Source organism: Eptatretus burgeri, chromosome 5, assembly GCF_056783735.1.
Source record: "Eptatretus burgeri isolate ZD-2024b chromosome 5, Ebu_testis_v1, whole genome shotgun sequence".
NCBI lineage: Eukaryota > Metazoa > Chordata > Myxini > Myxiniformes > Myxinidae > Eptatretus > Eptatretus burgeri.
The window spans coordinates 97945402-97959489 of NC_140965.1; the positions used below are offsets into that span (position 1 = coordinate 97945402).

Consider the following 14088-nt stretch of genomic DNA (forward strand, 5'->3'; position numbering starts at 1 on the left):
ACCTTCCTTTAAATTTACAGCTCAGTGCTGATATTGCAAAATTAACCTTACTATATCTGTAAGGAGCTAATCCTCCCTCTTGTGATGAGGAGAGAATCAAAAGCAAAGATATTCATGAATCAATTTTACTGCACAAGTGCATGAACAATGAAAAAAACTAAGCTAAAGCTCCTAGAAGTCATGTAAAAAGTGAAGCACTGTAAATTCACACATGTAAAACACCTTTTCAAATTCTCCGCATCCCATGATGTGATAGATTCAGAAAGCAAAGATTGGTGAAGAGGGAGGGGTTGGTGTAAAAGCAAGACTTCCCCTCAAAAAAAAGAGCATTCTATTAACATGTCATTGGATTATTCGAACCAGATTTCAAGAAAAATCACTGGAGTTGTTTTTTTGTAAGGGTTATATAAGAACCATTATTACATGCCCCAAATTATCAACCACCCTCCCTCCCCCCTCCAGAATTGCATGTGATCGGAAAACATTTCATTATCCCCACCCGGTTACCTTGCCTGTGGGAGGCAGCATGATATTCAGGTTGCAAACTGTCTCACCAGGAGCCTGCACGAAACTCAGGCGTCCTGAAGATGACTGGGTGGAATCACGCACCTGGATGCAGAAGCAGAACAACATGCTACTGAACAAATTCTTCAAAAAGTGACATGCATTTGGACTTCTGAAAATGTGTCTGCATCGTCACCTTTTAACAAGCCCTTCTCTAATAAAGGACAAACAACAATAAGAATCATTACCATATTATAGCTTATGCTTTGTCTCCACAGTAGCTGTGATGGGCAAAATTTAAAGCTCTTAATCATAAGAGGAGGAGGAGATATCTTGTAGATTACTGCATGGAACTAGCATGATTCATTCTTCTTCTTCTTCTTCTTCTTCTTTTGTATGCAGCACTTGGCTGCAGGTGGCATCATTTTCTGGGGGTGGAGCTGATGTGCCGCTGTGCTGCTGATGCGCTTCCCCCCTGCAGGATCGAGCAGGAATTTGAAATTTGGCTGGGGTGCTGGTGAAAGCTCGCCTAATCTTCGCCAATGACCATGGGATCTTTAATGTCCACCAACTAATGCCTGCAGACGGGACACCTAGTTTAACATCTGACAGAGGCACACTTATTGACAAATCGCCCGACCTCAGAGGCACACTTATTGACAAATCGCCCGACCTGCGAAACGCCCAAGGATGACAGTTTATAGCTGAGATGAGATCCAAACCCAGGCAGCAATGTACATTCATCAGCATTTTACAGCTGGATGCATCAATCATCAGCAGACAATGTACAAAAGAGGACTCACCCTGAGTGCAAAGTTAAGTCGATTGAGCTGGAAGGGCTGGAATACGAACTCTGGAGGTACTTTCGAGGAGACGATGGCCAGATTTCCACGGCAGTGCACCCCGACCGCTCGACCGGCGTAGACCTGTACCAAGGAGTGGCGGTTTTTGATAACGTCCCAATGTCATGAAGATGCAGCTCAGACAAATTTATACTGTGACCATGCAACACATGTCGTGATCAAACGGAAGACCAAGAAGGAACCCGAACAAGTAAAAAGCAAAGATGGAGTGAACAGGTGGAGCCTGGATAGGATTCAGGTTTCAGACACGACTCATCTACCCTCAAACCCATCCAAGCACAGCCAAGTGAGCCTTACAGAATTAGTTTTCTTCATATTTTTTACACCAAGTTTTATTCATTCCAGCTGAACCAAACACTAACGAGAGGGTTCATGAAACACCTTACCTCGCACAGTGTTCAAGTATATAATACAATTTAAATAAAATAATACCTTTAAAGGTCGCATGGAAAAACTTCCAGAAGTTTAGCACTGTTGATGCAGTGTTTTATACACCACCTTATTTAACATGTCCAAGTACTACGAAACAGAAGGGTTTTGAAAGTGGCGAAAAGGTGGTTTGTGTTATACGTTGTCAAAGTATATCTAATAGTTCAATTTAAATAAAACAGACTTTAAAGGTCGTAGAACAAAAAAAAAATCTGGAAGTTTACCAATGTAGATGCAGTCAGTGTCTTGTCTTATACACCTCCTTATTTAACGCGTTACATTAGTTCTTCATGACTATTGTTTGTGTCCTTTATGATATCCTCGAGACAAATTCAAAGCCAAAGTACTGCTAATCTGCAGGTGTCTTTCCGATTCATGTTCAAAATATATCAATCAATTGAAATCAAGTTGTTCGTCGATCATGAACAAACGTTTGTAGACATGTGGGGACAGGCAGATGTGAACCAATTGTTTAACCTTGCTTATCACGTGCGTGGGGTAAAAATGGTGGGTGATGCCACCTCAGTCGATACTTACCTTTCTCAGAAAGTCTTGAACAAAAACTGACAAGATGGATGCCATTGTTTGGCCTCTAACAATCCCAATTATTCTTTGGCACCTTATGAAAGCACAATGGTGGCAGAAGAGAAGAAAGAGATTGCAAAGGATCAAGAAGATGAAATGTGAGATGATTGCGAGGAGGCGAAACACATTCAAGGTATGTACATCCACAGGAGCAGGCATTCTCTCGGACCTTGCGGCTCAGGTCGGACTACAGGTCAACTAGTCCACCCGGGCTCGCTAGTCGGGTCTATCGTCTCAGGTGCGCTGCTTGGCATGAGAGAAATGCTACATCGATTGGTGATTTCAGCCCTTGAAAATATATCAGCTCCACTCGGCTACCTTATCCCGACACCCTCCTATAATTATTTGGATCAGTCACAACTGTGATTTGTCTTTTTTCTGCATCGTCAGTTTTTCAATAAAGAGAAAATAATATTGCACACCCCCCCAAAAAGGCCATTATAAACCCTATAAAAATAATGATTTTTTTTATTTTCCTCTGCAATCAATGGCTTGTAAGAAATAAAAACAGCATGTAAATAGACACTTGTGCAGAGGGAAAATGGACTGCAGATAAAAGGATGGACAGTTCTGCTTGCACTCCAATACCATGTCGTACCTCCACTTCTTTGCTTCGAGCCATTTCAGTCAGGCCTCCGTCCCCCAATCCTGAAAGCAGTTCCGCTGCACCTGGGCCACGCCCCGTCATCTCAGTGCGACACACACACTGTACTGCCGTGCCGTCTCCTTGCCCTGATCCCCGCCGAGGTGAGGGAGAAGGTTGAGCCCGTGTGTGCAACACAAAGCGTGCCAAGTATGGCACATGCAACAGTTGGGAATAGAGGCGTGATGCAAGGGGCAGAGGGTCACCAGGACCCGACACCAGCACAGGCCAGAATCTGCCATCGAGGGGAAGAAAAGAGAGCAATCTATTAAACAGGAACTGCTTTGTTGAGGGATAAGTACAAGTTCTGAAAACAACGTAAGTAACATTGTGTTTCACATATTACACTAGCCCTAAAAGGTGTAATATTTATCAGCAGGTTGGTATCATAAACCAAGTATTTTGGAGCATATTTGACTGGTGCTTTGCCCGCAGAGCAAGCCCGCCCTGGAACCATGGGCCATCTTTATTATCCAAGCTTTAAACAATGTGTAATTTAACCGATTAGAAGGCTATCAAATGCATGGAAGTTATCTCCCTTTTTATTTTATTATTAGCTTTAGTGTGCAGTTCAGTGCTGCCCAGCTGGGTGAAGAAGGAAGGCCTCTTGGGATTGTTTGGCAGGATAATGACCTATCATGAGTGTAGAACTAGGAAACAATATGTGATGGTATAAAAGGTATCAGGGCAAACACTTCAATAATTTCACTTTGTTGTTAACAGGGCTGTACTCAGTAAGCTTGTAAGAGAAGTGACTACAAAGTGTTCAATATCCTGTGACATGAATACTCGCGCACGAATGTTTGGTTATCTGGCGAATGCTACTTGCATTTGGCTACCTTTGGGTAAGCCTCATTTGAAAAGGAACTTTAGATTGGTCTCTAACCACTTTGAGCTCTTCGCTTACTGAACCTGAGCCAATTCCACTGAACCTCTAACAGAAAGTGAATGAACGAATAATTAATTATGGAATGAATAATTTATTCAGGGCACAAGGAAGAGCTTTACTTACTTATAATGATACTGTTATGAAATACAGAAAACATTCCAGAACTTTGCATCATGAAGCATGCTGTCCATCAACAAATGGGAACATAAAGTTGGCTGTCTGCATTTCGGTTGTGGACATCAAAAATCCCAAAAAGCCAATGTGTATCAGCATCTTGGGATAAAGTTCTTACTCGAGATTAGATGGTTTACAAGAACCTTAAAAGGTGCATGTTGTTGAGCGTGTGCATCTGGAACAGGCATGATGGGAGGGCTGGCAGGATGGCCGAGAGGTAAGCACACTTGCTTCAAAGCTGTTCAAATCCCGACCCAGTTATAAACAGTCATTCCGGTGTTTCATCAATGTGTGCCGTCCCTCGGATGGACATTCAACTGGGCGTCCCTTCTGCCGGCATTAGCTGGTGAATGTTAAAGATCACATGGTGTCCTTCGTGAAGAGCAGGCGAGCTTTCGCCAGCACCATGAACAAATTACAAATTCCTTCCCTGGAGTGGTGATCCATCCAGGTTTGTAACCCGAGCCATATAATCTGCTTAGGTTCGGCAGTACAGACAATCTGTATAGAGCATGGTTCATGATATGATCATCATGGGCCAAACTTCGTCCTCAATCCAAAAGAAAGAAGCCACTCCCCCATAAGCACCTATACCTGTTTTAACATAAACTGAGCTTTTGAATCTGATCTTGACAAAAAAGACAGTACTGGTACAGGGTACAGAGTGAATCAGATAATGCAAGTATTACCTTGCAGAAATGCTGCTACTGAAGGAAATCTGCTTTTTCAGGTCATCCATGTGGAGTGGAGTCGTAGCTGTGACGTCTTCCCACTGAGCTGGCATGCTTCCACCTGCACCATCCAATGGACAAGTTTTTTTTTTTTTTTAAACGAACAATGAAATGTACATGTGAAACTTGAAGTTTGATTAAGGTTGAGGATTTTTATAATGGCTGAAAGAAGCAAGTTGGAAATGGAGTAAATAACAGGACTGCACACCTGCAATGCTACAGAGTAGGTGGATATCCTTTTTCTGAGGAGGCCTGCGCTCTGTGTCACCACGCCCTTCAGGAGGCAGAGGCAATGGCAGAGATAGTGAGATCGGCCGATGAAATTTCCTTCGGCGAGGCTCCAATGTGACCACAGGACCAAAGGAGATGTCATTTCCACCGAGAGAGCGAACAAGTTCAGGAGAGACTGGCATCACCTAAAAAAAAAAGCAGTGAGAAGAACAGATTCATTAGAGGATCTGGTTCTTCATGTATATTTTTCTAAATCTAGGCCTTATGGCTTCCTGTTCCCATCATCATTCACAAATTGAAACTCTTTTGATGTAAGGCAAAGTGTCTATGAGATTCACAGTCATATTTATACGGAAATATCGTTCAGTCAAACCTGCAGCCCGAGCCGAACAGGTTTTGTGACAGCCCCCTCAGGAATTTCTGCAGACACACTTTTCTCCATGGAACTCAGCAGCTTCCCCCCCATAGGAGGCACAAACCCTCCTTCTTGTGCCAAACGTGACACGATAGCAATGTAGCGCGGCAAAGTACGTGCGGCGACTCGAACCACACGGCCCATCATTGGATTCCTCTCCAAACCCAGAGCTAAGAAACAGGTAGGGACGAACCACAGTAAATTGTGCAACAAAATAAAGGTTAACAAAAAATATATATGGTACCAACACAGTCTTAATCAAGGTAAGACTGCTGAAGTAAATAAAATTGTTCAGTTGTTGTACAAGATAGGATTGATTATCTTTCTCAGCTTTACCATCCAAAATGGAGTCCATCTCTGCATCGGAGGCGTCGTTCAAGTGCTCTTTCCAGCCGCCACCCTCTTCACCACGCAGGATCATCAGTTCACGGGACCCATCTTTAAGGCTGGCGCAGTGTGGGAGTTCTAAAACCACTGGCCTGGGTTGGACAGTGTCAATCAGCAACATCTGTAATTATCTAGATTATATGGCATTTATTTAATTCGCCAAGCTAATTAATTAAAATGAATGCTAGTCTCTGTGAAGGCTCGTGGTGGTTTGTATAGGTGGACGAGATAAACGATGAATTTTGTTTTTATAATTAACTGAAAGTTGATGAGTATGTTTACCACCATGGGAAGAGAGATGTGGCTGACGTTTCGAGCGTTCACCCTTTCCTGCTCTGATGAAAAGCTAAAACCCTTGAAACATCATCTGCACCTCTTTCCCCGTGGCGTTAAACACTCTTGTCAACTTTTAGTTGATGAATCCACAAATCACATTGAAAAATAATTAAAACCTCATACTAGTCAGACACAGCAAACAACACAACAGACCAAGTACAAAGTGAAAGTGAAATCATGCAGTCATACTGTAACATTGATAACGACAATGTGATGGACAGCTTCATTGTAAACACAACTACACAAAGTTCCTGAAATCTGGCAGATGATAGTAAAAATGTGCCAACAATCAAGGTGTGCATGAAAAACAGATGATACACCAAATGCTTGAAAGAAACGAAGGTTAAGCAATGAAATAAATGACGTGATATAACGTTTGGAACATCTCATGATAGTCAGCGAGAGTAAAACGAAAAATCATCAGATATATCAACATGAGACATGAAGAAACATCCCTTTAGCCCTTTAAACCCATACCGCAGGAAGGTGGTTCCTGGGGGGCCCAGCTGCAAGATGGGGGCAGCTAGATTTTCCCCCTCATCCAATGTGGGAGGGGAGGGTGGCAGGTGCAAGGTGCTGGGCATCCGGAGAGCGGTGCAAGGTCAGAGGGCAACACATGAATGGTTACATGGATGTTAAGCAAGAGTACGCGAAAGCATTACAGGTGAGCAGGTGAGTAGATAAAGCATGACTTCATTAAAATATGGTATTTCAATTGTAATATGAAGAATAGGGGGAAAAAGTTTATGAAAGATCATGTTGGAAACAAAGGAGGTCGCAGGTTACGATGTGGATTATCAAACTATTTCACTATATTTTCCGTCATTTTTTATTTTTAAAAATTTCTGCAGTAAGAACACAAGATAAAAACAAGGCCAGTAAAACAAATGAGTAAAACTCCATACATGCCAGTGAGAATGAAAGAAAAAGCAAGAGATAATTAAATAATCCAACATGGGAGTAATAAACAAACATTGGGGCAATACCCCTGGGAGCTCACCTGGTAGTGGCTGGATAAGATAACCAGGGAAGAACTTGTACGTAAGGATGACCCACAAAATATATAATGGAGAAGAAAATAAATACCTATGGATTTTTTTTCCTGCCATGAACAAACTTTGGTAGATCATGGGTGATGAAGGTTGTGGTCAAGTTTCATCAAAATTGTGTGTATAGTTTCTGAGAAGGAAGCAAATACATATTTTGGGGGGCAACCCCCAATACACCCTCTTAGAGCCCGATTTTTCCAATGTCATGAACAAACTTTGGTACACCATTGGTTCTGAAGGTTGTCGTCAAGTTTCATCGGAGTTGTGTGTGCAGTTTCTGAGAAGGAAGCAAATATCTCTTCGTAGGGGCGACCCTACGTGTTTGACTTCGTGTTTGACCCCCCCCCCCATAAACTTCCACCGTAGACCCCCTCAGACCCCGATTTTTTGTAATGCCGTGAACAAACTTTGGTAGGTCATGGGTGATGAAGGTTGTGGTCAAGTTTCATCAGAATTGCATTTGTCGTTTCTGAGAAGAAAGCAAGTACTGTACCTATTTTGAGGGGCAACTCCCATAGACCCCCTAAGGGCCCGATTTTTTATGCCATAAACAAACTTTCGTATATATACAGTGATGAACGATGTTGTAAAGTTTCATCAAAATCATATATGAGATTTCAGAGAAGTTGAAAGTACTTGTGGACAGAGGGACGGATGGATGGACAGACTGATAGACGGACGACGTGCCATCCCGTAAGCTCCCCAGAACTACGTTTCAGGTGAGTTAAAAAATAAACAATGAAATATTTTGTAAATTAAAAAAGTGAAGTGAACATTTCCAAACTGACATTTCGTAGAAACCACCTGTAATTATTAGCAGCAGTTTCTTCTGTCATAACAGGATCAGTGAGGATTTGGGGTTGAGGGGAGGAGGATGTGGGGAGGTGACAGAGCATCGAAAGCACAGAGGGTGCGAGACCAGAAAGGAGGTGATAGAAGACAAAGAGACCACAGACCTACTTGCGATGTGAGAGTAACAGGCCCAGAGAGACTCAGCTTCATCGTAGGAGATTCCAATGATTTTGAGGGCCTCGGTTTCCACACAATTAAGAAGTGCAAGGTGTGAGGCAGGACCACCAGACCAAAGATGGTGGCAGTACTCAATGAAGCTGTGGATGAGGGCTGATACAAGTTCAGATTTGCCAAAGAACGATGATGCCCAGTCAACGGCTTGCTTTGGAGACAAAGTGGTGCACACAAAAACATTACACATAGATTTAGTCAATGAGCTGAGATGGAAATTGGTACCATCTTGAGGGACCAGAAAAAAGTGATATGACTGATTGAAGACACAAATGTAGATAACAAAATAGCATGATGGACCTTTCAGTGGAGTAGCTCAAGTTAATTATCTCAAATTTTCTGTTTTAGGCCATTAATCGCTCGGACGGCGCTTTTGCGGACAAGATTTAAGGGTTTGTGGTCAGTTTGTGCCACGTATCCTTATTCTTCCACATCGTATAGCATATTCCCACATACCATTGGAAAGCGGACTTAATTTCCTATCCATTGGTATATAATATGTGACTGTAGGTTAAACGATAAGCATTTTATAGGCTACAACATGCTTCGCTAAATAATCCTGCAAGGCAAATTTGAGAGCAAAAAGGGTAACAGAACATCATATGCAGGACCAAGACGACTGAGATTTTGAAGACTCTCCATGATGATGCATCATAGGAAGAATTTGAAGCTGCTGTGCAAGATCCGTCATGTTCAATAATCGTTCAGCGATTCTTAGAATGCCTCGATTACCTTCGGAGCGCAGGTGGACAACTTGCCGAGTCCTGGATGTCGTATGTCGACATGGTCGATATTCTCCTGGCCTTTATCCGAGCATTGAGGGAGGAAACTGGGTTCTACATTTGGCTGCTATCCGAAGTACCATTCCTTGGTGCTTTGCATATGACAGGCTGAACTATGCCAAGTATCTCCCAGTCTATTATTGTCAAATGACCAGGCTCTCCGAGACGCACCCAGAGGTTCATCAGCACATGCGAGAAGGAGGTTTCTCAGGACAATTAGGTGCAACCAATACATTTGGTAGACTTTCTGTTGACCAAACCATTGAAGAAACAGTCAACAAGGACACACAGACAGCCGGAGGCACAAAGGGATTCAGCTTGAAGCCTGCTGCTCTTAGCAGGTACTATCTCACAGCAGAATATAGAAGTACCTGTCTTAAACAAATGAGGCTGATGATAGATGATAGCTGCAGCAAAAGAATGGTTCACACAGATTTGTCAGCTTCAAGAATGCGCGAGGATGAGACTGATGTTGACAGTTTGGTTTATCTGATGGAAGACACCTGGACAAACCCATTCAGTCAAAATCCTTCAGAGCTGATAAGCATCTCAACTGGTGCTAGTGTGTCCCCAAAAGTTGCCAATGATCTTTTGACTGCTCACAAGAAAGGGGATGCAGCATATACAGATTATCAAATACAGCGTATTGAAGGACGAGAAAAACCATTCTTTGACAGATTGCCAAAGATGCAGATGAAGACATTTGATAATGCCCACAAAAGGATCAGCAGAAAACTACCCAACAAGGAACAAGTCCTCAAAAGTGACAATAAACTGTTTGGACAGATGATACTCATAGCTTCCATCAGAATGTTGAACATGAATGATGTACTGAAACACTCCCTAGACCCCCTTCCCTCGTCCTTGGCCAACTGTGATGGTACTATGAAGAAAACCAACAAAGCAGCCCTTGCCAGAAAGCTTGAAAGTAAGGTCTCTGCTGCGGAAAACGTCCAACACCCCTCAGCGTGTATCATTGATGGCATGAGTATTGTACAGAAGCTGAAAGGGGAGAATCTCACTTTTGATGAAGTGGCTGATATGCTTCTTTCAGCTGTACTGAATACATCAGCAAGTAGCAACAGGGTTGATGTAGTATTCAACATCTACAAACAGATATCTATAAAAGATGCAGAAAGGGCCCTGAGGTCGACTGATGGACATCCGCTACACAAACATAGCACCCGGTCACTGAATACACCAATGGAGGCGTCTTCTGTCTTGTGACATCAGCAAGACGAAGCGGATCAAATTCGTCACAGAGCAATGGGGGAACAGAGCCCTACAGAATATGACTTAAAGACAAGGTCCTTTATGTCACATGTGAGGATATCTGCACCAAGATCACCCGTGAAGCTGTAGTTGAAGTTGACGAGCTCCATTCATCTCATGAGGAAGCAGACACACGCTTGCTACTACACTGTAAGCATGCATCGTCAAGTTTCCATTCTGTGATAGTAGCTTCAGAAGACACAGACGTCATGATGCTATGTCTGGCTTTTCATGATGACATTGACTGTAATCTGTTCATCCGATGTGGATCATCAACCCGCACCAGACTTGTTGACAAAACAAAAGTTGCTAGTGCTCTCGGCAGAAACATCTGTAAAGCTTTATTGGGATTGCATTCCTACACAGGCTGCGACACAGTAAGCGCTTTCAGTGGCCGTGGAAAGGTGACAGGACAAACTCATCAACAATCCAAGGTTTCAGACAGCTTTCAGTGACATAGGATTTGTTCAGAAGTTAACGAGATGCGGGTTCAGTTGTTCCTTGCTAAGAATGGTGATATCCAGTCAGGACAACTACCTCCGTGTCAGGATTGTTTGAAGCTTCATGCTACCAGAGCATGTAACCAAACAGCCATTTGGCACCACAGTGTTGAAGTAACTCCAGTCCACTTGACTGTAATGGTTGGGTATTGAATGACGATGGTGGACTTGCCATCGAGTGGATGTCTGGTGCCCCAGCTCCTGATGTTCTGGAATTTATATCCTGCAAGTGTAAACGGGAGTGAAGGCTGCCATCATGCACATGCATGGTCAATGGCCGAAGCTGCACAGCTGCTCGTGTTCTCCAGGAGTGTGCGAACATGAAGGTCCAAGATGAACAGTCGGACGGCAGCGTGGATCATGAGGACGATGACGACAGTGACGTTGACAATTGATACTCCATAATGTATATCTCTCAAATTATTTGTCATTGCCTGTTTCAGTTTAATGATTATGTCGAATAGCTATTTTCTTTATTCAACACTGTGGGATTAAAGATAACTCTGCGGCACATTCTGTTCAAAATTGTTCAAGAACTTCACAACATACATACGTTTTCTTCTGCTATTCAATTGAACATGTAGCATCTTTGAAACTCTGTCAGATTAATTAACAAAACTTAGTATCCTTCTAATTTTGCAGTGTGGAAGTAAAATACATGATTTGTGATGTGGATGTGATTTAAATTTCCTTTACATTTGAGTAATGACACCAACAAATCATAAACATGATAAAATTAGTGTATTTTGTGGATATACCCCTGCTGCACATAAAGCTGTGTAAAATGCTTGAGCTACTCTACTCAGATGTCCATCGTGTATTTTTGTGTTCCAGATACATCAACCGAACAGAAAATCACAACAAACCTTGGTCCCTCAAGATGGTACCAATTGGCCAGAAATGGCCCTCCAGCTCATGGACCAATTCCAATGTGGTAATTATATTTTTCACATCTTTGCAGACACCAACTCCTGAAGAGAAAGTAGAATTCTCAACAAATCCTTGAAATTTCAAAGAAACAGAAATGGGAGTTCATCAATGTGGCTCACGACTGAACCATGTTGATCAGTGAGACACGAATAACCCATTTATTGGGATCCATGCTTCTTCTGTCAAGAAAATGCCAGAGAGTCTCTTATTTGCCCCGTCAATAGCAAAATATGACTGAAGCAAGTTCCAAAACTGTCAATGGACTTGATTAAAATCTGATGAGATTCAGACTCTTCCTCGGAAAATCATCCCCTGGAAGGTTGATGGAATTTCATTATTTAAAAAAAAAAATTATTATGGGCTTATATATATATTTCTCTCTCACATCCGCCATAACATAGGCCAAAAGGGAGAAATGCAAGACCTATCATACAACTTGCATGCCAGCAATCTAATAAATCAACACCTTATGACTCCAGCCATTCATCCATTAGGATCATACTCTGTGCAGAGCATTGGTGCTGCCTAAGCAGTCTCCTTGGCTCTTGGGCACAATCCTGGACGGGTCACCACTCCGACACAGTGTACCAACAAGCTGGTGCTCATTTTTGTCGACCTTGGAAGGATGACAGGTAGAGTCAACCCCACCTGGTATTAATTTAACAACCGAGTGGGATTTCAACTCAGGATTCTAGGATCCCAAGCCCACCACCCTAACCATCAACACAACATCAGGCATAAAAGTAAGTCGAATGGAGTGACACCAGACACTTCTCGTATACATATAATACAGTTTATGTGCAGCCATATATTGGATCGTGACATCATACATCCAAAATAGAAGCTCAGTCGGCTGGAGTCTATACATATTGTCTTTACTCAAAGTATGTTGAGCTTACGTTCTTCCAAGTATCATGTTCATGTGAACAGTATCGTATCTACCAAGTATCATATCATGTTCACACCTGTTGGCAACAGGTGTGAACAAACAAGGTGGTGTTATATTATTCATTACTAGCGGGCACATCTGCCCTCTTTCCCAGTTTTTCAGAGTATAAGGAGTATGTGCACCGGAGTAAGGATAAAGTGCATGCTCATCTGCTAACCTTGGGTGGCCACTCAAGGCCAGTGCTGGGGTTGGAAGTAGAGGTAGAACCAATACAAGGTTAGAACCTCTATGTAGACCCAGGAATAGTAAGTTCAATGTCAATTTTGCGGTTTCGATGACATCCACATTTGCTCCGTTGTATGTTTTGCACTAGGTGGTGTTATTGTATATCACTCCTTCCCAATTCCATATCTAGGTGATGCAGGACATCATCGCCAGGTGCCGAAGGGAGGGAGTACTCAGTTTTTACCCCGTTTTCTTTCTTGTTTATTATCTTGCCAAAACGAAGTTTTTGCAAGATATGTTAGTCAGCTTGTATGTTTTTTGTTTTTTTTTTGTCTGTAATCACATATAAAAAAATTCTGCAGAGCACAGTTATCATTGGAAATTTTTGTAACTTCGCATATCAGAGGCCTATAGAGGTCCCTTTCAGTGCATAAAATTTTGAAGGTCAAGGTCACTTTGTCGCAAATCAGGGGAGTCGACGAAACCCTTATTTTTTGAGTAATTTTGATCGGATCATCTTCAAACTTCATTGAAATATAGTTCATGGTCTGGCGCTCAGCTGATTAATTTTTGGTGGCGATTGGCCTTGACCTTCATGGTTAGTGCCTCAGGTCAAACATATTTGACCCCAAGGTCAAATTTTCAAGTTTTAGGAACCATATCGTGAAGTACCTCAAATTGAACACCTCGATGAGTGCTTTCTAGATATGTCAAGCTTGAGACATTATGACGTCATTTGATGACGTTATGAGGCAAAAGCATATTTTTCATGGTTACTCTGTAGAACGATTCTCATCGGAATCTCTCGTAGGCAGATATTCCTCAAGGAGTCGCTCCTGGTGGATAGCAGCTCTGTTCACCTCAGTGTGACCTTGAAGAAGTCACACGTGGTCACCTTTTGGCAAGATACGGGTCACCCTGCGGGTGACATTGGTTTATTTGTTTATTTGTCTGGGTGATATCTCAGCCATCCTTTGAGCTCGGAAGCTGAAATTTGGAGATAAAAGTGAAGATGTGCTTTGGCAAAAATATTATTTTTAATTTTTTGATTAATAAATAAATTGATTAATTGCTTAATTATTATCGATTTATTAATTCCTTATTTATTTTCTTTTTCATCTGGGAAATATTTCAGGTACCTTTTGAGCTCGGAAGCTGATATTTGGACACGACGGTGACCAAGTGATTTGGCTATAAAGTGTACGTTTTTGATTTGTTGATTAATCAATTA

At 42.2% G+C, this 14088-nt stretch overlaps 1 protein-coding gene and 1 long non-coding RNA gene across 11 annotated transcripts in view; one reads left to right on the forward strand and one right to left on the reverse strand.

The window, feature by feature from the left end:
• LOC147027028 (uncharacterized) overlaps nt 1-14088 on the reverse strand; it is a 171142-nt gene that overhangs the window by 42214 nt on the left and 114840 nt on the right. For 9 of the 10 annotated variants that reach the window (XM_085883089.1, XM_085883085.1, XM_085883084.1 and 6 more), the window contains 8 exons: nt 6665-6763; nt 5801-5943; nt 5423-5634; nt 5027-5234; nt 4777-4879; nt 2980-3259; nt 1308-1430; nt 508-609 (listed from right to left, as the gene is read on the reverse strand). In XM_085883089.1, coding sequence (XP_085739215.1) covers nt 508-609; nt 1308-1430; nt 2980-3259; nt 4777-4879; nt 5027-5234; nt 5423-5634; nt 5801-5943; nt 6665-6763 — 1270 coding nt within the window. The remainder of the gene's footprint in view (nt 1-507; nt 610-1307; nt 1431-2979; nt 3260-4776; nt 4880-5026; nt 5235-5422; nt 5635-5800; nt 5944-6664; nt 6764-14088) is intronic. The other variant, XM_085883087.1, reaches the window with a different exon arrangement.
• Nucleotides 3205-4918, forward strand: LOC147027029 (uncharacterized). The gene is made up of 2 exons (XR_015058642.1): nt 3205-3342; nt 4818-4918. It is a non-coding gene; the product is annotated as an uncharacterized LOC147027029 (long non-coding RNA).